At 33.7% G+C, this 21,678-nt stretch overlaps 5 protein-coding genes across 5 annotated transcripts; 3 read left to right on the top strand and 2 right to left on the bottom strand.

The window, feature by feature from the left end:
- Positions 1-8,273: 8,273 nt before the first annotated feature.
- LOC125820687 (GDSL esterase/lipase APG-like) lies at positions 8,274-10,782 on the top strand. Its single transcript, XM_049500108.1, has 5 exons — positions 8,274-8,806; positions 9,122-9,252; positions 9,405-9,638; positions 10,033-10,288; positions 10,382-10,782. Exons 1-5 carry the CDS (start codon positions 8,545-8,547, stop codon positions 10,576-10,578), a joined length of 1,080 nt encoding a protein of 359 aa, XP_049356065.1. The 5' UTR covers positions 8,274-8,544; the 3' UTR covers positions 10,579-10,782.
- Positions 10,783-11,966: 1,184 nt separating this feature from the next.
- LOC125820793 (putative F-box protein At1g67623) lies at positions 11,967-12,955 on the top strand. The gene is made up of 3 exons (XM_049500230.1): positions 11,967-12,148; positions 12,232-12,412; positions 12,554-12,955. Exons 1-3 carry the CDS (start codon positions 11,967-11,969, stop codon positions 12,953-12,955), a joined length of 765 nt encoding a protein of 254 aa, XP_049356187.1.
- Positions 12,956-13,481: 526 nt separating this feature from the next.
- Positions 13,482-14,623, top strand: LOC125820794 (putative F-box protein At1g67623). The gene is made up of 3 exons (XM_049500231.1): positions 13,482-13,666; positions 13,938-14,118; positions 14,213-14,623. Exons 1-3 carry the CDS (start codon positions 13,482-13,484, stop codon positions 14,621-14,623), a joined length of 777 nt encoding a protein of 258 aa, XP_049356188.1.
- A 147-nt stretch (positions 14,624-14,770) lies between these two features.
- On the bottom strand, positions 14,771-17,306 carry LOC125820785 (protein CHUP1, chloroplastic). Its single transcript, XM_049500219.1, has 4 exons — positions 17,058-17,306; positions 16,892-16,977; positions 15,766-16,527; positions 14,771-15,687 (listed from the first exon to the last, which is right to left on the bottom strand). Exons 1-4 carry the CDS (start codon positions 17,221-17,223, stop codon positions 14,824-14,826), a joined length of 1,878 nt encoding a protein of 625 aa, XP_049356176.1. The 5' UTR covers positions 17,224-17,306; the 3' UTR covers positions 14,771-14,823.
- Positions 17,307-17,889: 583 nt separating this feature from the next.
- On the bottom strand, positions 17,890-21,442 carry LOC125820655 (uncharacterized). Its single transcript, XM_049500070.1, has 9 exons — positions 21,286-21,442; positions 21,132-21,197; positions 20,938-21,043; positions 20,305-20,347; positions 19,943-20,015; positions 18,857-18,944; positions 18,698-18,754; positions 18,486-18,564; positions 17,890-18,268 (listed from the first exon to the last, which is right to left on the bottom strand). The coding sequence occupies exons 1-9, from the start codon at positions 21,354-21,356 to the stop codon at positions 18,255-18,257; spliced, it is 597 nt and encodes a 198-aa protein (XP_049356027.1). The 5' UTR covers positions 21,357-21,442; the 3' UTR covers positions 17,890-18,254.
- Between the last annotated feature and the right edge of the window lie 236 nt (positions 21,443-21,678).

Raw genomic sequence — 21,678 nt, 5'->3', positions numbered from 1 at the left:
ATATATATATATATATATATATATGTATGTATGTATGTATGTATGTATGTGTATAATTAGTATATTTTATAAATATTTGAAAATCATCGCAAAAGATTTTATGTCTAGTTAAATATCTTATTAATTTACTTTAGTTTAAGTTATAGTTATAATTTCAAATTAATTAGTTGTGATTAAATTAATCATTTTTGCAATCGAATTAATTATTTTATGTCATTAAAAAATAAGAAGCTCGTTAATTAATTAATATTAATTCGTCTTGTTTAAGTTTTGACCAAATTGATCGATTGAGTTCGATTTTGTTACAATTGAAATTTATTTGGGCTATTATATAATTACAATTTTAGCCACACATAATCAATTTATTCTAACTCTTTGTAATACCTATTTTTGGGCCTTTTTCTTTTCATTTTTTCAGCCCACTTCTCCCCTTTCTCAAATTGAATCCACTAGACCACCAACATACATCAGCAGCAATACAACAATAACATACCAACAATACCCCACCTCTGTACCAGCGTCTTCCTCCAGCGAAGAACACGACCGACGCCAGACGAAATCCCAGCGGAGATCGCGCTGCAAACCCGAAATTTCGTCCAACTACCCTGCAAAACCCATACCCTAGCAACCCCAACGTCCCCTTTTCCCCTTTTGGTGGAATTCAGCTTTTTCCCTATCCCCTTCCACTGTTGTCTGGAAAAGGGGCAGAAGGAATTCAAAAAATTGAGATTTTCACCCGATTTCCCCCTAATTTCCATCTATATATTAATCTCTTTTGATCACTATTGAGGGGGGGAGTTCTTTTTTTTTCGAAGTTTAAATTTTTCAGCAAATAAGCATTTTACACTTTAGAATTTCGCATTTAGTCCTTCGATTCTAAGTTCCGATTCTCTTGGCTTGCTGTTCATATTGAGATTTCGTGATAGAAGAGTCGCTGCTCTCAACTCGTTTGTCCTAGTCTCGCTGCCCCGGAAGAGGTAAAAGCTCTTCCCTTTACAATACTCTTTTCGCCTTTGCTATTTTGACTTGGCGTTATTCGTCGTAATATGTTTCTGTCCTTCGAGTTCTTAATGTCTTAATTTGAGATTTCTTATAGCGTTGTTTTAGTTGACTTAAATTTAAACTGTAAGTTTTGGTGTATATAATTCTTTGACTGTAAATCGTTATACTCATCTAAAATCGATTCGTATATCGCTCGATAATCTTACTCGTTGTCTTTTTATTTATTTATTTGCTTAGTGTGAGTTCTCTTCATGCTCATTTGGTCTCCAGTACTTGGAATTCTTTCTCCCTATATATCCCCTGCTCAATATAGGTATTAAAATATGCATTCAAATACTTCTCGTGTATTATTCCTACTTTTGAAAGCTAATCTGCTTTTCATGTTTAGATGTAGCATGATTATTTGAACTAGTCAATAGAAAGGTTTGAAGGTGAAGCCTCTCCATTCCGTGAAGATAATGAACTAGTTGACGGTCTGATTTAATACAAGTGCGAGATGAGTCTTTTTGGATTAGAATGTAGTCATTTGAGTTGGATCTTTAACGAGGTTTAAGTTCGCTAATTCTTATCTAAATCGATAAGTTGGGTTTTATTTTAGGAGCATGTTATAGGTTGTTTCTTTCTTGGTGAAGCATATAGTCAAGTCACTGGTTTGCTCTCCTCTTCTCTGTAATTATGTTGGCTTTAGAAGTTATTGTTTCAAGTATGGATTAGAGTCATCGCATGTCCATTCTTAATTCATTTTTTATGCGACTCAAGCATTTCCATTAACATGTATAGAATTATTATCCTTGTCAAGCATACCTTTGGTGATGTATATTTGGATTGTCTTGGATTTTTGTGTAGTGATTTTATCTCGCGCAAGCTATAATCTCTCATGGCTTATATTTCTGCCCATTTGCTCTCCTTTCTTTGTGTGTTGATGTGTTCGGTTATTTCTTTTTGTACCTGTTGCACCATTTCGAATGCTAATGTTGTCTCTTTTCGCTTGTTGTATGAACCCCTCCCGAGTCTATGATGGACTTCTCTTCTTTGCATTTTTGAGTTGAGCCATAAAAGCTCTTTTCTTTGTCATTCGAGTCGGCCAGGCCATCGAGAGCAGGTGTACATGTGGAAAGCATCAAATAGGGCCTGAAATTGGATTAACAGGTTCTGGAAAGCTGAAAGCAAGCTGAGATACAGCATGTATACATTGGTATACCAGCTGTATACTTGGAGAATATTGATATACAGGTCCAAAAAATCGAAATACAGGTGTTTGAAGTTGAAGCGGGTTGCATACATTCGGTATACAACCTAAGATACAAAAATCGGCTAAAATACACGCTGATATACACTGATATACATCAGCCGTATACCAAAAACGGGATTGGTTAAAACCCAAAAACTTGTAGCGAAATTGGCCCAAAAAGGGGCCCAATTTCATTCTCTTTTACTCTCCTAATTATTTTGATTATGTCCGACTAACTTCATTTATCTCTAACCTTAATTTATTTTAATTAACTTAATTAGATTTCCCAAAAGAGGAGTTATTTTCTTTGTGTTGATTCATTTTCAATAAATTTCTTTCTTTTGTGTCGATTTATTAATCAAGCAAGTAGTTGGTCAAATTTTCTCACTTGAAGTAAGTTGAACCTTTTGTTCAAAAAGGAAAAATGTTCTTCGGTACTTCTTCACTTAAAACATATTTTATGCATTTTTAAATTTTTATTTTTTTTTAAGTTAGACAATTCTCTTGAATAAACTTAAAAATAATTAAAGAGTTTTCCTTTCCTTAGTCTTTTGTCAGAAAATAATAATAATAATAAGTTAACTCAATTTACTCTCTAACCAATTTAAAATGGTTTAAGTTCAAATTATTATTTTCTAAAATGATTCAATTAAATCTTAATTACTCTAATTTTGTTAAAGTCTTAATTAACCAAGTTGTCACAATTAAGTTCCAATTTTCTTAAAAATTAAAAAATTGTTCTTTTAATTATTTTCTCAAGTTAATCGAATATTGTAAGTTATTCTTCTTATGTTAAAACACTTTTTTTTCAAAAACAGTCAAATATTTTAGTCAAGTCACAGGTCAACCGCATGTTAGCGGACACTTCGAATGCTTAAACCCTTCTCGAAGTGTAAATTGAACCCCGAACCCTCTTTGGTATTTTCAAATGATTTTTTCTGTTTAAATCTTTGAAAATTATAAGTTTTCTTAATTTCTTTAAAAAATTAAGTGGCGACTCTTTCTAAGTATTTCTCAAATTGTTTTATACTTAGAACATTTCAAAAAGTGATTTTTCTAAAGGTTAGTTAAATTACGGCACAACAGCGTCTTTCGGGGATTTGAATTTTTCGATCCTAAGATTAACGACAAATTCTAACAAGCAAAACAAACACAGTAAAGTAAACAGGGAAATCGGGTTGGGCCCAAATCTGGTTTCTGTCTGCCTGGATCAGTATTTGGGCCCATTTGAGTTATTTGCACTTATCCTAAACTAACATAAAATTTATTTCTTTGGGCCTTAGGCCCGTCTTCCACCTGTCCTAAATACAAACAAGATAATAATAAATAAAAGAAAAAATTACTTAAATACACAACATTTCTTTACCTATTCTCAATATTTCCCTATTCTTTTACTAAAATACAAAAATCCCTTATTTTCCCCCAATTCAACTTAACCAGATACTTTATTAGTTTAAGTATCCGCCCGTTATTAATTAAAGTATCCGCGCTGCTATATTATGCATCTGCCCGTTAATTAAGTATCCGTGCTGCTAACAACTTAATAATTTAAGTATCCGCCCGTTATTAATTAAAGTATATGCGCTGCTATATTATGCATCCGCCCGTTAATTAAGTATCCATGCTGCTAACAACTTAATAATTTAAGTATCCGTCCGTTATTAATTAAAGTATCCGCGTTGCTATATTAAGTATCCACACTGCTATATTATATATCCGAAAAACACTAAAAAAAAGGATTTTTTGGTAATTAATGAAAGAGTAGGGAAAATAAGTAATTTCTTTCTTATACTAGGCCCAAAAATAACAAAGACCATTTTTTAAAGAAGAGTGGGCCTCTTTAAGCCCAATTTTTCAATTTCTCGATCTGCTTCAATATTTATTTATTTTAACTCCGGAACCTGCACGTCGATTTTCAATGGCCGATTGACTCGATAAAGAAATTTGAGTCTTTATGGCTCTCTCGTAATGCAAGGGGGAGTGAATCCGTGGCAAACTTAGGCAGATTTACATGTAAAAAGCGGAAGAAAGAGAAAAATATTAGTAAATGTCTATAAAAGAAAATGAATTTAAATCACAATTCTCGAGTAGTTTGAACAGATAAGATCAAAACAATTCCCACACTAGTTATACGACAAATGATGTCTCCACCTTGAGAAAAATAATATGCGCGTGCATTTATTCAAAACAAACACAGTGACCTTGAGAATTAATATTCAATTAAATAAGGTGGTCAAAGTGAATTTTCTGAAGGAGAGGCATAAGTGCTACATCAAAGAGATGAGAAAGTGAACACATTAGGCAACTGAAGGATATAAAGTAAATCAATCACACCTACCAGAACTTAGCATCATTCTTTGCGGAATCCTAAACATGCAATTTAATAATAATAATTAGCTCCAAACGTTTAAGGAATGAATTTCATCAAACACGAGACAGTAACACATCAATATCAGAAAACTTTCGGCCAAAACATGGAACAGAGATTTAACTTCATACTAAAAACAGGGTATTCTATACGGTGACTGAAGCCAAAAAAAAACTACCTAACAAATGACCGACAGACAGTGAAAGAACCGTGTGGTACTTAAATAGGCTAAGCAACCCAAATGAAGAACCAAATTAACACATCACACTAGTGAAGTGACAAAACAAACACATAGTTTTGGGCATGAATAGGGATGGGGATAAACATGCTTCAACATTTATCAAGACAAACATTTAAATAACACCAAAGTAAACCGAGTCATGTTTTTAGGAAAATAAAAAAAAAAAAAAGACAAATGTATTCTCAACTACATTCTAAAGCCAAAAGCAACGGATAACAAAAGAAACCAGAGAACGAGCAAGAGAATTTCTTTTCAAATATTAAAAAAATTGGATATAAAACTGATTTTAAGCATGTTGTATATCATATATTAACCATGGTAGTTGATTACAAGACTTCAACTTACACGAGTAGCAACACTAAATAATAACAAATTTAGACACAATATACTTGATACTTAAATGATGTATAAACCAAATCGATACAGACCCAATGAGAACTCAACAGAATAACCAAGAGACAACAACCTATATGATATACTAGAAATTTTGACACGCTCCAAATAATGAAATCACATAAGAACGGATATCATGTCGAAAATAATAACCGACCAGAAATGACTAACAACAAACATCCACATAATAAAGCCTTTCCGACATAAAAAATTCATCACCTTTTCAACAGAAGAAGAGGCAAGGAAGATATTATAATGGAGGAGGCATTACCTTCTTGTGTACAGCGTAATGAGACTAAACGAGCAAGAGGCAATGAGCTTCCACCACTACAAATTCCGACTCGAGCAGCGATAACTGAAACTAGTTCTCCTCTGTTTTCTTGAAGTATTTAGTAGGTGTTCTAGCTATTTTCGCCAAGCTATTTGTGTGTATTTTTTTTGCTCAAATCAAAATCCAACTCCACTATGTTATTGGGTGTCAACAATTGCCACAGTATTTGTAATTCACTAATGTTATTACAAATGAGGATGCTTAAATAGTGCAAAAATACAATTACTTAGTAACATATATAGTTTAATTATTTCATCAAATAATTTAGATAAATAAATAAATAACTCAATGATAAAAAATAAAAAAATATTAACAATCTTCATACGTCAACTTTCATGCCAGTTCCAACACCTGAACTATGAAGTATATAGTTTCATATAAACGTGAAAGAAAAATAACAATTCATACAAAGAAATATAAAAATAAACAATATGAAAAAGAAATAGTAAACTAAAACCCAGTGATACTTCTAGCTGTCCATAAGTCAAATGTATGTATAGATTATTTATAAGAATATGAAAATTATTATATAAAATAATAGAATCCAAAATAAATAGGTGTGCGACGCAACCTGGGAAATTTCCAGATGCACTTTCGCTGCTTTGCTGCCTCTTAGCTCACTTTTCCTTTGTATTGGGAAAAAGATTGGGTAGTGTCCCTTTCTATTTTATTGTAGTAATATGTTTTTTAAAAAAATTTCTTGAGATAAGACTACTAATCTATGTCCTAAACCCAAAAAATGGTGACAAAACTATGCTCAGGGTCAGGGAGTGTGAGTTTTTGTTCTAAACAAGGGAAAGTTCCATTTATCCATATTTACTAATCTCTTTATATGTTTAGGTAAATCAGAAAATATATTGGAGCCTAACTCTGATTTCATCAATTCTATGACTTGATATAGTAAAATTGATTACTGGCCTGTTAGCTTCTTTGACGCAATGATTGTGTCGAAGCTGTAGTCTTCAATTATTTCTGACACTTCTTGGCAATTTGCTTGAAAAATTCTCCATGATGGCATGCTAGAGTTCAAAATACAACTTATTTGACGCAAGTAATAACAAAATATAATACTTTTTAGTTAAACATCAGTCTTATGTTGCACAGCTACAAATTAAAGGAAACTTTCGCAAATAGCCACAGTAATAAATTTAATTATGCACTATAGCTATAGTTTGCATATTTACGGACTATAGCTACAGTTTAAGTTGCCTCGTTTGTATAATTCGCGGGTACATTTGTGTATAATTCAGTTATTTTTGTATAAACTCGAAATAACGAATTTATACCATTACAAACATCAGAAGGGTAAACAGTTATACAAATTCCATGTTATACAAATTATATTATATAAATTCTAAATTATACAAACGTGCAAATTATATAAAACTAAAAAACTTAGCCGCATAATTATAGCTAAAAGTGATTGCGAATTGTAATTAAAGGAAATTATAGCTATATTAATTAATTAACTAGTATATAGTATTTGCTTATACGCATAATTTTTCTCATAAATTAATAACACTATTGCAACCGACAAAAGGCAGTAATGGGCTAATGGCTAGCTTAACGTCCCTTCTATTTATTTTTTTTAACCGACAAAAGGCAGTAATGGGCTAATGGCTAGCTTAACGTCCCTTCTATTTTTATTTTTTAATTAAAATGACCGTACTCAAAATTTGCACGTCTCATGGTGATTAGTGGCGGAGCAACATTCCTAGACCTTAATATTAATGAAAATTAATAAGAAATATAATGAAGAGGAAATAAATCTGAGCTCCACTTTTTTATGCTAATTAATATTTTTAAAGACGTTTTTGGGGAAAGTCTCAAGTGGGGCATAACAAAAATATTCTAAATGTAAATGAAAGATATAGATCCATAGAATGTAGTAGATTCATGAAACTTACGCCTGGCCTAGTTCTGTTAAATTAGGTTTTAGGCCTAACTCACACCCCAAAAGCTAGCTCAAAGGGAGGAGGATTGCCCAAGTCTTATAAGGAATCCACCCATCTCATTAACCACCGATGTGGGACTTTTGTCATTCTTTAACACCCCACCTCACGCCCAGTGCTTAGCATCTGGTGCGTGGGCAATTTTTATTTTGGGGGCCCCAACATCGGGTGAGACGGGCCCTGCTCTGATACCATGTTAAATTAGGTCTTAGGCCTAACTCACACCCCAAAAGCTAGCTCAAAGGGAGGAGGATTGCCCAAGCCTTATAAGAAGTCCACCCATCTCATTAACCACCGATGTGGGACTTCTGTCATTCTTTAACAAGTTCTACCTAAACGCCTCACCTTGCGCCCTTCCTTTCAAAACACTTGCTAACCAATCGACTCCTTACTCAAGGTATAGACGGATCTGCAATAACTAAAAGGAGAAAAGAAAAACATATATATTTAAGTCATCACTTTAATGGTGTGCAGAGGTTAGCCTTAACCCCTACCATGTCATAAGACTATAACATCCAAAAAAATTATAAAAGTAGAAGGGGAGATGAACCTAACCTCAGATAGATTAAACAATTCATAGAAAGGCTGAAATGACATAAATTTTCATACTATAAGCAAAATACAATAATTCAACTAACAAAAAAAATAAAAAATTGTCGTATCTTCTCCTTGTGCGAGGAAGTTGCATGAAGAAAAGAATTCTATACCTAACCTTAATCATAATGACTCTCCAAACAGATTATAACAAAAACGTAATAAAGCCTTAGCTCTAAAGTAGGTAGATAAGCAACAAATTTCAAAGTTTTGAAGAAAATTAATTAATGCTGATAGAATTATAAAGATGAAATAAAGGAGCACCTAGGCCAGTGTAGTCTGTTCTCCCTAGCTGTTTCAGGTCCCTTGTATTGAATGCAGGCAGAACTATTCATCCTTTAATTATTGATGGGATCAGGCTTTACAACATACTGCTCATTATATAGTTTTCAAGTGTCTAGCTAACACACATAGTACGATTCATCTTTGGAAATGGGCATCCACTATAATACACCAGCATTGGTATTGTTGTTGGTGGCGTTATTGGGTTCTGCGATCCGTTTGAATAGTGCTCAAGATTCGACAACGCTTGTTCCAGCAATCATAACATTTGGGGATTCAGCTTCTGATGTAGGAAATAATGACTACATTATTACTCTTTTTAAGGCTAATTATCCTCCTTATGGAAGGGATTTTGTAACTCATCAACCTACTGGTAGATTCTGCAATGGAAAATTAGTCACTGATATGACTGGTAAGTTAACTTGCTAATTCCTACTCTAAAGTGTTTAGTATTGACTATTTTAACGAGTTACGATCACTCAACTAACAGTTTTTACTTTAGAAAATCATTCAACTTTGTTTTGTAACACAACTATTGTTCACCTATATTGTTATTTCAGTATAAAATCATTCAGGCGGTAGATATTATTTACAGAGAATTTTTTTTAAGCCGGAACTCATTAACTTCAGCTCAAAGTCTGTATTTATATTTAAAGATTCAATTTCTAGATTCGCCTCTCCTGTTAGTTTTTAGTTACTACTATCAAGCTAACATATGTGGTTGTAGCTGATGCACTTGGCTTCACTACTTACCCGGCTGCATATTTGAGCCCTGAAGCATCGGGCAAAAATCTCCTTATTGGTACTAATTTCGCTTCTGCTGCTGCTGGCTATGATGATAAAACAGCCATCCTCAACGTAAGTTTTACAAATGCACTCTTATCATTATATAGTCGATGTCTTTACTAAAACAGGCAGATAGTGAAAGACCGTTTTTGTTGTAATGCATCTTTAGTCATCTAAAACGAATTTTGAATTTGGGGATAAGTGGTTTTTTTTTGGTGATGCAGCATGCAATTCCATTGTCAAAACAGATGCAATATTACAAGGAGTACAAAACCAAGCTAGCAAAAGTTGCAGGCAGTCAAAAAGCGGAATCCATCATAAAGGATGCACTCTACATATTAAGTGCTGGAACAGCTGATTTCTTACAGAATTACTACTTCAATCCTTATCTTAACAAAATTTCTACTCCTCATCAGTATAGTTCTTATCTTCTCCGCATATTCACTCGCTTTGTCAAGGTAAATTGTTAGTTATGAGCTATTTAGTTATAAATTAGCAATGATACAACCTCCCCTTCTTTTTGTTTTGCTTTTTTTTTAAAAAGTAGTGAATGCTAGTTTTTTCTATATATCTTCTTAATCTAGGGTAAGGTCTGCATACGTTCTACCGGCTTGCCAGACCCACTTCACCTGTGAAATTACACTGAGTTTGTTGTTGTCGTTGTTAGTTATTTAATTTAGTAGGTTGTGATAAATGTTGCATTTTGATTCGTCAACATATACACTTGTTTTTGTCGTTTTGCCTGATGGATCAGTTATTCGAATTTAACATGTTGGATCAAATCAATAAACAGATCATAATCCAACCGATTTAAACTTTGATGGATTGATTTTGCCACCTCTGTTATTTCAGGAATTGTATGGACAAGGAGCAAGAAGAATTGGGGTTACTTCATTGCCACCATTGGGGTGTCTCCCAGCTGCTAAAACAATGTTCGGATTTCATAAAAGTGGTTGTATCTCAAAAATCAATAGAGATGCCAAACAATTCAACAAAAAGATGAATTCAACTGCAATACAATTGCGAAAGCAACTTCCTGGCCTTAAGATTGCTATCTTTGACGTTTTCCAGCCCATGTATGACCTCGTCAATTCTCCGTCAGACCACGGTAATTTTCCATATAAAGTCTACTATTCCACACTGCTTATACAAAATCCTGCGTACAACTTTGTTATTGACATAATCATTTGGTGATTATTAGGATTTGTGGTAGCGAATCGAGGGTGCTGTGGGACAGGTAAAGTGGAGACAACATCACTATTTTGCAACCCAAAGTTAGCAGGGACTTGCAGCAATGCAACAGAGTATGTGTTTTGGGATGGAATTCATCTATCTCAAGCTGCTAACCAAGTCCTAGCTGATACGCTTATTATGCAAGGCATCTACTTAATTGGATAACTAATACAATAAAATTTGTGAATTTTAGTAACTCAGTCGATTAGCTATTTAAATTTTCGCTTTGTTTCTCACCTTGGGCTTCCCAGGAGTATTTGTTTAGATGAAGATGAAAATGATGTCTTGTGTTGTTGTCCTTGCTTATTTCTGTTATTAATGAATGTTCCCTGTGTGATGCATCTCCCGCAGTTGTCTATTAAATGCAAATTGACACCTCCTTCCTTTCAAATTTACTTATCGGTTATATTAAAAATACATTTTATTTTTATTACTCTCTTCTTTCATTTTTACTTGTTAACATTTGAACTTGACACACGGTTAAGAGAATTGATATGACTGTTTTATCATACTACTATTATTAATTAAAATAACATGTTTATTAGGTTCTGAAAAATGATTTTCTTATTAATTAATAACATGTTTATTAGGTTTTGAAAAATGATTTGTGAAATACGTAAGGTTTGCAAGAAAAAAATTTGTCTTTTCTTAATATGTTAAAATTGACAAGTAAAAATAAAAATTTATTTTTGAAATAGTGGACTAATAAAAGTGAACATAAGGAGTAATTATCACTTTTAGCATATTAAAAGAAAAAAAAAATCATGTTTTACCCTCTAACATTAATTACTTATTCTTCGAATCATTTTTCAAGATTTAAAACAATATATCAATTAATATGAATATTAATATACAATATTCATATTAATTATTATTTCTTAAGATCGTATAAAGTTTAAGTGAACGGATGAATATTTTTAACCATGTTTATCAAAATGTCAGAAAATAAATTGAATGTGGTTATACAATCAAACCTCTATCTATATAGGTAGCGTTTATCTGAAAATTTAATGAGGTAGCTATTAGTAAAGTGTCGCAATAGTCAATAAGACAACAGGAATACCGAATAGTCCAAAATATCTTTATCTTATCAAAAATAATTTAAATACACCTTCTGTTTCATTATACGTTTAATTTGAACCCTACAATTATACTGTGACAATAATTTCCTCTTAATTTAGATGGACTGCCCACTCGGAAGCTAGGGAATAAAAAGACCCACTTAAAATTTCCAAATTCTAAATAAAAAACCCATCCCAATTTTTTTTACTCATTGCCCTGCCCAATGTTACACAATTTAAATAAAATAGTAAAGTTATATAAAAAAATTCTAAAATCAAACCTCTCACAACGTACATATAAGAAAAGGAAAGTTTTCCTAGTAACGCCAACACACTTTCCTACTTTCACCTGAAATAAGAAGAAAAAATAAAATCAACCAAATCCGATTTAAAGAAGGAAACCTGAAAGAAATAGAAACTAAGCTGTTAAAACGAATATATATAACACAATTGCGTTCATTATTTGTCATAAGTTTAATTGTTCAAAGAAAAATGGTGATCAGTCGTCATTCAAGAAAAAATATGAAGAGCATTGCAAGAAGACGTAATAATAACAAACTGATCAAAGAAAATGTTTCTTCTTCAATTGAATCTCTTCCCAATGAGTTACTTACTGATATTGTTGCGAGGGTTGCTTCTTTTTCCTTCAACAATTTCATCAATGTCAAACTAAGGTATGGTATATATATATATATTTATAAACATCTTATTTTTTTAAAGGAACAATTTTTTTTTCCCTAACTGATTGATATTTTAGTTGCAAGGTTCTTAATGAAATTTCAAATGAACGATACGTGTATCAGAAGGCAATACTGGTAGACTTTCCGATAGAACCTTCATGGCAAAAGGACAAGGAAGAGAAGATAAATAAAGTTACTTCTTTTATGGAGCTATGCAGAGAATGCGGGAATACAAAAGCCTTATATAGAAAAGGCGTGGTAATAATCAATTTTAAACTTTATACTCTTACCTTTTTTTTCCTACTAGACACTCACAACTCAAGATTTTGAATTTTTTTTGTATGTGTTCAGGTGCCTAATTGATACTAATTTGTATTTAAAATGTGTTTTTATTCTCAGATGGACTTTTTCAAAAACGATAGGTCAGAACTTGCAGTGGAATTGCTGAAGCAAGCAGCAAAAGGAGGCCACATTGGGGCATTGTATGTGATTGGCATAATTGGAGTCTTCTTGGGTGGTGAATTCAAGCGAAAAGGGGTAATGTTGATTGGTAACATGAAAGAAACAGAGACACTTAGAAAAGTAACAAGGGAATGTCGAAAGAGTTTAGAAGAGATCTTGAAAAATATTTGGGTGAAGAATCCTTTAGTTTTGGGAGAAAGACCCACTCGTTGCACTATTCAACATCGCAGGAATGGCTGGCCTCTTGACAGTGATGATGAACAAGTCGATTTTCATTGTCATGCTTGTAGTTGTGATGAAGAAATTGCTTATATCATTAGCATTTTGCCTACATATTAGAATTATCTGTAATTATCTTTCGATTATGTAATATTTTTTTACTTTGAACAATGAAGTTGATTCGTTATTTGTCAAGTCTGATATTTGCCTTCAAATTTTCATTGAACATTGAACAAAAATCTTGGCCTCCACATTGTTAGTTTTTTTAGTTGATTTTGAAGTTCCATGGTAGCAGTTTCTTGCTCCTTGAGACCATAATACTCTGGCAGGAAAAATCCATCTCTGTCCTCTTGCAAAAGAAACAAAAACAGATTAGTTCGCAACAATCAAATATTTTATTCTTTAGAAAAGTCACAATTCTTCAGAAAAGACAGATCCCTTCAGTAAAATTGAAACTCATCATAAAAGTCATAATCTTTCGGTAGAGTCACAACATTTCAAAAAAGACAAAACCCTTTGGAAAAGTCATAACTCTTCAAAAAATTCATAACTCTTCATTTTTCTATTCAAACTTTTTAAAACCCAACACATAACTCAATTGCATTCATTGTTTGTAATGTAATAATAAATTTCTTCAAGAAAAATAATGTTGATCAATGGTCATTCAAGAAAAAATATGCAGAGGACCACAAGAAGAAGAAATAGTAATAACAAAGTCATAGAAGAAAATTCTTGTTCTTCCATTTTATTGCTTCCCAGAGTGTTACTTACTGAAATTGTTGCAAAGGTTGCTTCTTCTTCCTTTAAGGATTTAATCAACGTCAAACTAAGGTATATATATATATTTATAAGTAGGAATACAACCTAGTTAATTTTCTTCTGATCTACTGGTTCTCCCAATTACTGTTCTGTCAATATTTTAATTAATTGTTTACTACATTATAGTATTTTCTTAATGTTTCAATATATATTTTATTTTGCATCCTCTGCATACACATTTGCACTAGAATCTACGGATTATGTATTTTTGTTATGTGTTGTTTCCCGCTCTTCACCAGGTTGGCATTTAGAATTTTTTTTTTTTAATCAATTGATATTTTAGTTGCAAGATTTTTAATAAAGTCGCAAAGAAACGATATGTATATCAGAAGGTAACGCTGGTAGACTTTCCGATTGAACCTTCATGGAAAAAGCAAACGCAAGAAAAGATAAATGGAGTTACTTCTTTCATGGAGCAATGTAGAAAATGTGGAAATACAGAAGCATTATACAGAAAAGGCGTGGTAATAATTAATTTTAAACTTTACTCTTTACTTTGTTCCTACTAGATACTTGCAACTCAATTTTTTTGAAAAAAGAATGTGTTTTTATTTTCAGATGGACTTTTTCAAAAACGATAAGCCAGAAGTTGCAATGGAATTTCTGAAACAAGCAGCAAACGGAGACCACTCTGGGGCATTGTATGTGATTGGCATAATAGGAGTCTTTTGGGGGGGTGAATATAAGCAAAAAGGGGTAAAGTTGATTGGCATCATGAAAGAAACAGAGGCACTTAGAAAAATAACAAGGCAATGTCGAAAAAGTTTAGTAGAGATCTTGAAAATTATTTGGGTGAAGAATCCTTTAATTTTGGGAAAAAGACCCGCTCGTTGCACTATTCAACATGAAGAAAACATTCGCAGGAATGGCTGGCTTGACAGTGACGATGAACATGTCCACATTCATTGTGATGCTTGTAGTTGTGATGTAGAAATCGCTTATATCATTGATGTTTTGCCTACATATTAGTATTACCTATAATTATCTTTTGATTATGTAATATTTTTTGGCTCTGAACCATGGGCATAAGTGGATTCGTTATTTGTCTTTAAAATTCATTGAATATGTACAAACTCAGTAACATAAAATGATTAGAATTCAGAAGTCGTGAGTTTTAAACCATGATTCCGCCTCTGTGACTGTTTGAGCAAACTTTATTTGCACAAATGTTAGAAGGAACTAGTAGATGATGATCTCCTGCCAAATCCCATTTTAGAACGGGACCCTTTTAAAACTTTTGCATACTTCAGCAATTCTGCTTTCTCAGGCTCATCTTTACTTCTGTTTCCTTGAGGTGAATCCAATCTTCTTGAACCTGACGACGAACCCCCATCACTATTTTGCCTACTATTCATCGGATAGTTGTTGTTTTCTCCTAATTTGCCGCTCCTTGAACCTTGAGACACAGAATGTAGGTCCAGAAATTGTTTGGATGAACCTTGCGAGGACGTTCTTGACCTGATGTTGAGACCATTAGCTCCGGAATCGATGTACCCTGGAGAATAACTAGAATGTCCTGCTACATTATCTTCTAGAGTGTGCACCATATCCATAGAAGAACTCCGACTAAGTGGGCAGCCTTTTCCTCTTACGAGTCTCATAAGCTTACTAAACACTTTATTTTTGCTCGAAGACTGAGTCTTACGGGGTGATGAGTTATCAGTAGAAGTTTCATCAAATTCAACAGAGTCTGTAAGAAAGGATGTTCGGGAGGAGGACCATTCGGAATCAAGATCACTAACATTAACCTCCCTTTCCCCTTGACTTTCTTCTTTATTTGCATATTCAAGAATTAGTTGCTTGGCTTTCTCCTCTGACTTGGGGCTCAATGTTTTGCTGAGATCTCTTGCAATTGTCTTACCTGTGACTGGCTGATAGTTCCTCAGCTCATGCCGCAAGCAAGCATTTATCCATCGGAGATAGACTAGTTCCTCAGCATCAGTGCAGCGATCTGCTTGAAGCCGCTCAACATCCTTTGCTAAATCCTCATTTTGCTTTTTCAGCTGTAGAGTTTCCTCCTTCAGTGCTTCTGTCTGAAACAAGAAATGTTCAATAAGTACACAACACTAAACAAAGCGATTAATGAAAGGTAACATGAACAGAAGAATTACTTCTTCGTTCTCCAAGACAGAGGAAGCAATGATCTGAACAGATTCTAATCTATGAGCAAGATCTGAATTTTCTTTTCTTAAACTTTGGTTAGATTTATTCAACTCATCAGACTGATTCTCTAAATCCTTGAGTCTTCGGAGCTTTAACTGGACATCCGATTCAGCCTCAACAGTCTTCTTTTCCTGATCATGCAACTTCATAACTTTTTCTTGAAGGGCTAAAATATGTTCTTTACTATGATCAGCTTCTGATCTCACTTTCTTTTTTAGTTGCTTAATCTTGACTTTTGCAGCTTCGAGCTCACAAACAACTTTTCCATAATCAGACACTTTAGCCTCTAACCTCATCTTATCCGCGGTCAGTGACTCAATCTTGAGACCAAAAACCTTGGCCTCCACACTGTTTATTTTTAGTTGATTTTGAAGTTCCATGATAGCAGTTTCTTGCTCCTTGAGACCATAGTACTCGAGCAATTGTATTTCTAGAATCCTCTCCCTCTCTTCGAGAGTTTTAACAATGTTTTTCAGGCTCTTAATCTCTTGCTCATGGTTAACAATTTCTACAATTCTATATTCTCTGGGTGAATCTTCATGCTGCATCACTGTTTCAATGTCTCTCTTTGAGGTAGATAAAGCAAGTTCCTTTACAAGTTCATTGAACTCTGGCAGGAAAAATCCCTCTCTCTCCGCATTGAATATACCACTACTAGATGGAACACCTGTGGAATTATCAATAATGTGTTTAGAGATGTGAAGTTCCTCCTGCAAGAGAAATGAAAAAACAGATTAGCTCGCAACAACCAATAGATGTTGTAGGAACAATTTAAAGATTCACTATGAAGCAACTTCTTTTGTTGTCACTACTAACATAAATTGTTCAATGCCAACTGTAGAGGGAGAGGATTTCCCTGAAACAATGTGAAGTCATCCCTATTTCTCGCTCGCTGTCCATGGGGTTGTTGACTAATGACCTAAAAATACATGATGTTCGAGCACCAAATAGCAATGACATGAGATTGACTGGCCAGGTTCGACAAGATAAGTGCTAGCCCTGGTACAACTTCCCACAAATCTAACTATATTACCCAACACATTTTGTTAACAAAGAACAAATGTATAATCTTACGTGTTTCTCTGATTTCCGGGAGGAAGGTGACGGAGTTGCAGGGGAGGCATGATCATCAATATTTGTGAGCTCATAATTTTGACCACCTGTAAACTCAATTCACAAAATCAAAATCAAAATCAAACAAAATATTAGGAGAAAAAAGCATTAAAATACAAAAATGAACCTGTTGCGTATGGTGGTGGGGATGAATTGGATTTGGAATTGGAATTTGAGGGTTTGATTCTTTTGGTTCTGAAAATGGTATAGATAATTCCACCAAGAGATATAGCCAAAACAACGCCAACTTTGAAGACAACAGGCCTTATTATGTTCCTATTATCTCTCACCATTATCAATTTTTCTTACAAACATCATCATGGATTTGAGTTTCCCTCTTCCTCCTCCTCCTCATCTAAATACCCCCAACAACACAAAACAAACAAGCAAGGGGAGAGGGGGAATCACTTCTCCAGGATGATAAAGTTAGAAAATGATAATGGTGTTAGGATAATTATAATCAAAGTTTATTCCTAGTACTCTATATCAATGTATATATATTTTGAGATAATGGCCTATAGATGTACTGTTTTTTGTTGTTGATATTTCAATATTTATGTGAAATACTTATTTACATGCGGCGCAAAAAAAGGAGACAAATCTAAATTCAATGCATTATTATAGGTTTCATGTGCATCTTTTAGGCCTAGTAGATAATGATATCATAGTTAAATTCATTCATAAATATAATTAATTCTTTTTTAAAAAAAAAAAAAAAGGAAAGAAGATTACAAAATGAGAAATCGAACTCTAAACAACAAAGGGAAAGTTTAGGTAGTCGGGACTATACACAAAAGCTTCACACAAATCACGTATGAACTTCCTAACTATCATAAATCGATTCTCAAAACAGAGAAACTGACATTTTTACTCCTCAAAAGCCCTCTACTCAAATACTCTATGAAGTTAACGCAAATTAAAATTTTAACCCCAGTATCACATTCTACATTTGAACACAGAAATGGATAAATACTCAAATTGTGTATTCATTCGCGGTGAGACATTGTGGCTGAGGAATTACAGCTAATAAGAGCATTGATAATAGTTCTAGCAAGGTATGCGCTTCAGCACAACAATATACACACGGACCGCAAGTAGATCCCAAATGCGGATATTTTTTTTCTATCAGAAACCAGCAAAATGAAAAAGATTCATATCTTTGGGATTTGGGATACAGAAATTCCTAAGGTACAAAATTGACAATGATATTTCAGCAATTATCATCCAACACTGCAGAGAGATGGAAGTCTTGTTGTAGTGACAAAATGTTGGCAATTGGAACCACCATCCAGAGCTTGGGAATTCATTGTTAGCTTCCATATCATCAAAATCTTGGAGCTGCAGAAATACAAGTAAAGAAGAGATTAGATGAGAAATCGAGAAACAATTGACTAGAAAAGGATAAGCGTGTTCCCTTTTTATTACGTCAAGGTGGGGGTGAGGAACTAACCCCTCAACCCCAACAAGTGCTAGGGATTTAGATTTTTGAAAAATTCCGAGTAAAATTTTTTGCAGCTGTAAGAAAGAGACAATATATGCAATGAGTAGGCTTTACCTCCACCAATCGTTGCTTCAGGCAACCTTTCAATAGAGTACTTGTGTTGAGTGATGTACATGATTGGTACACCAGGGATCTGATCATTCAAATTTAGATGACAGTTTTTTTATATATATATATATATACATAAGAAACAAAATACGAGAGTTAAACAGCAGAAGAGAGGAAAAGGAGTACAAAAAAAAGGGATACAAGCTAATCTGTCATACCTTGCGTATTCTACGCTTCAAATCTCGATCACATGTTGCGACAATATAGCACTTGTGCTGTAGAGAAATAAAATCATCCACACATGCAGTAGGATTACAAATTGGTTTACACAACTAACAAATTCAGAGAACATTATGCACAATGGATTAAGATCTTACCTGTGTAACTCTCTCAACAATACAATCATCGGCATATGTCCCTTTGTGAGTACAGGGAAGCCTTTCGAATCGGGGATCTTTTGCAATTCTATTTACAACAAAGAAAAATTTAAGGGAATAAGAACATCCATTATCATGGGAACAAAAACTAAAAGACATGTTTTTGCCACCAATTTCTCTGTTGTTGAAAGGGAGGAGTTCACATTATAATCTAAATGAAATAACGATGAAGAAACAGATTTATTCTTTGCATAGAACTTCCAAAAGATTACAGAAACTTAAATCCATTAGTACTATACAAAGTTTATCATCACTAGAAGCTGAAAAGAGCATCTGCATGACTAGTAACATAATTTGCTCAATTAAACACAATTTAAGGCAATGCTACTAGCTGCCCTGCTATTGATCTGAAAAAGATTCTGCGAGGTAGTATTCTTTGCACTCATGAAATGGTTGGTTCCAAAAAAAAAAAAAAAAGAGCACACGGAGAAACAGAACAGTCTTGCAGAAATTATAAGTTATTTACAGTTTATACAGGCCACCCACAACAAGGTTTTCTGTTCTGCGTTTATCCTTGGAGCACATATCAACTCATATCTCCTTCAGGTCAAATTGTCTATTTTGGTCTAAGGGCCTTTTACTTTTTCCATCATGTGGGGGTCAGAAGTGATTCCTGCTTATCTACTAGTCATTTCGTCAATTCGTAACCATCTATGTGAAGGGATAAAGCTTCTACTAATGCTTGCATATTTCTTTTTCCCCTTTTTTGTGACAAAATGTTTCTATTTTTTCTTCGCCCTTTGCATTCGAGGAAGGACTAAGAAATGATTAAGCCTTAGATGTACACAATATAGTTTGTTTTATTATGTTGATATTAAATTAAACAAAATTATAACCATAAAAACTAATTAACAATGCCCTTGAATCACTAAATATACATACGGGGGAAGTTTCTCTACAAAAACCGCTGCTCTAGCAAATCATCCACCCTTCCCAGGTGTGAGAAAAAAGGGACAAAACTAAACAGCAATTAGCTTAATACATTTTGACTAGTGACCGAATCAAAAGATAATTTGAAACAAGTACCTAAGAGCAACGCGGTATTTCTGACCCAGCTTCTCAAGCTCAGCCATGACACAGTCTGTAATGCAAGGAGTACCTGTGGAAGGAGAATATGTAACTTTTCTGTAAATACAAATCCAGTTCTTCTTTGGGATTTTTCAGTGATGAATTCAGATAGATCACAGTAGCAATCACTTGCATCAAGAATTTTTAAAATTAAAACAAAAAAAACACAGTTATCTCATTTCATTTTGACAATGTTTTGAGACACAACTATTATGTGCCTCCATACTTTAAACACAAATGTATTCGACCAAGGGAAGATATTGTGATAAAGAAGCGGGGATGGGGAAAGTGAGAAACCACCTAGGGATGAGGGAACTTACATTTGGCATACAAGCAATCCATCATCCCTTTCTCCAAATCCAACTGAAACAAAAGAGGTAAGCTCGATCAACTTAGTCATAGAAATCAGAAATAAACCATATATCAAGGTAAAATACATCATTAGACAGAGAGCCAACAAAAATAATATATAATCCACATTATTCACTAGCAATCACTGTCCTCAGACTTTTTTGTAGAAAGGCAACTACTATCTACCTATTGGATGGAAAATAAAGGAAGGGAAAGACAATGAATCTGAGAGAAGAAAATGTGTGTTGTTCTTAATCATTCCGGGCACCATAAAGCTAAGCAAGAACTTCTATCACCTATATAGTTAAATATCTAAAGTTATATGATACTCAGTTGATTTCTAGCTGCCAAGCCCGGAATTTTAAAGCATAATGGATGTCACAGCCCCTTTATCCACATAAATTCTCAACAACTCAAACCTTTCTGATGTGAGATTTTTTAAGAATCCTATGTTTTTTCCTAACACATATTATGGTACAAACAAGATATACAAACTTGAAGGCTTAATGCTGGGTGGAATAAATGTATAGCGGAGACGACACCAAGCCTGTGAAACATTAATAAATTCTTTTAATTTACAAAATTAAAAAGAAGCCACTTACTTTATTCTGAATGGAGAAATTAATAAAGTTAGTATCAACTAAAACAAGATACGGCGGCCCCAAAGCTGTGTTGTACTTGAAGAAGAGTGCAGACGAAACATAAGGCCTGAAACATATAACCCAGCAACTCAATATTCAAAATCAACAACGTCTTTTGCTTTAAATTAGATATTGAAGCTAAAATACAAACTTACACGTTTCTTGGGAGCTTCTCTTTAGTTAAATCTTTCTTATTAGGGTTCAAAACTGCCTCTTTATGCCTGGAATTAAAACACAATTAAAAATCAAAAAATAAAAACAAAATACGAGAAAAGATGGGCGAAAGAGGGAATCAACACAATAACTCACTCCTTGATTGCTTTGTGAGTAACCATTTTCTTCATCACTGCGAATTTGGGAGCCTTTTTTGCTTTCCCCATTTTTGGTTCTCAAAATCTGAACTGCACGAAAAGCTCCTGTAGCTGTAGTGCAATTTCAGGAATGTGCTCTAATTCTCAAAACCCTAACGTGATATGGAGCGGGTCAAGATGCGTCTTGAAAAGTCGGTCTTTTAATTGGGGAAAGAGTTCGTGGTTTTGGGCCCAGTATTAATGTTTGGAATTTTTACCCATATATAACCTATGATATGATGACCACAATAATATATCGGTATAACAATAATTTGAGAAAATACATCATTATTTCATTCAACTATAACATTTTTTTTAAAAAGACACTTGAACTTTGAAAAGGTCCTAGTAT

Source organism: Solanum verrucosum, unplaced genomic scaffold (assembly GCF_900185275.1).
Source record: "Solanum verrucosum unplaced genomic scaffold, falcon-dt-bn FXZP01000117.1, whole genome shotgun sequence".
Classification (NCBI taxonomy): domain Eukaryota; kingdom Viridiplantae; phylum Streptophyta; class Magnoliopsida; order Solanales; family Solanaceae; genus Solanum; species Solanum verrucosum.
The sequence above is the reverse complement of the archived record's forward strand: the minus strand, read 5'-3'. Positions and strand labels throughout refer to the sequence as shown.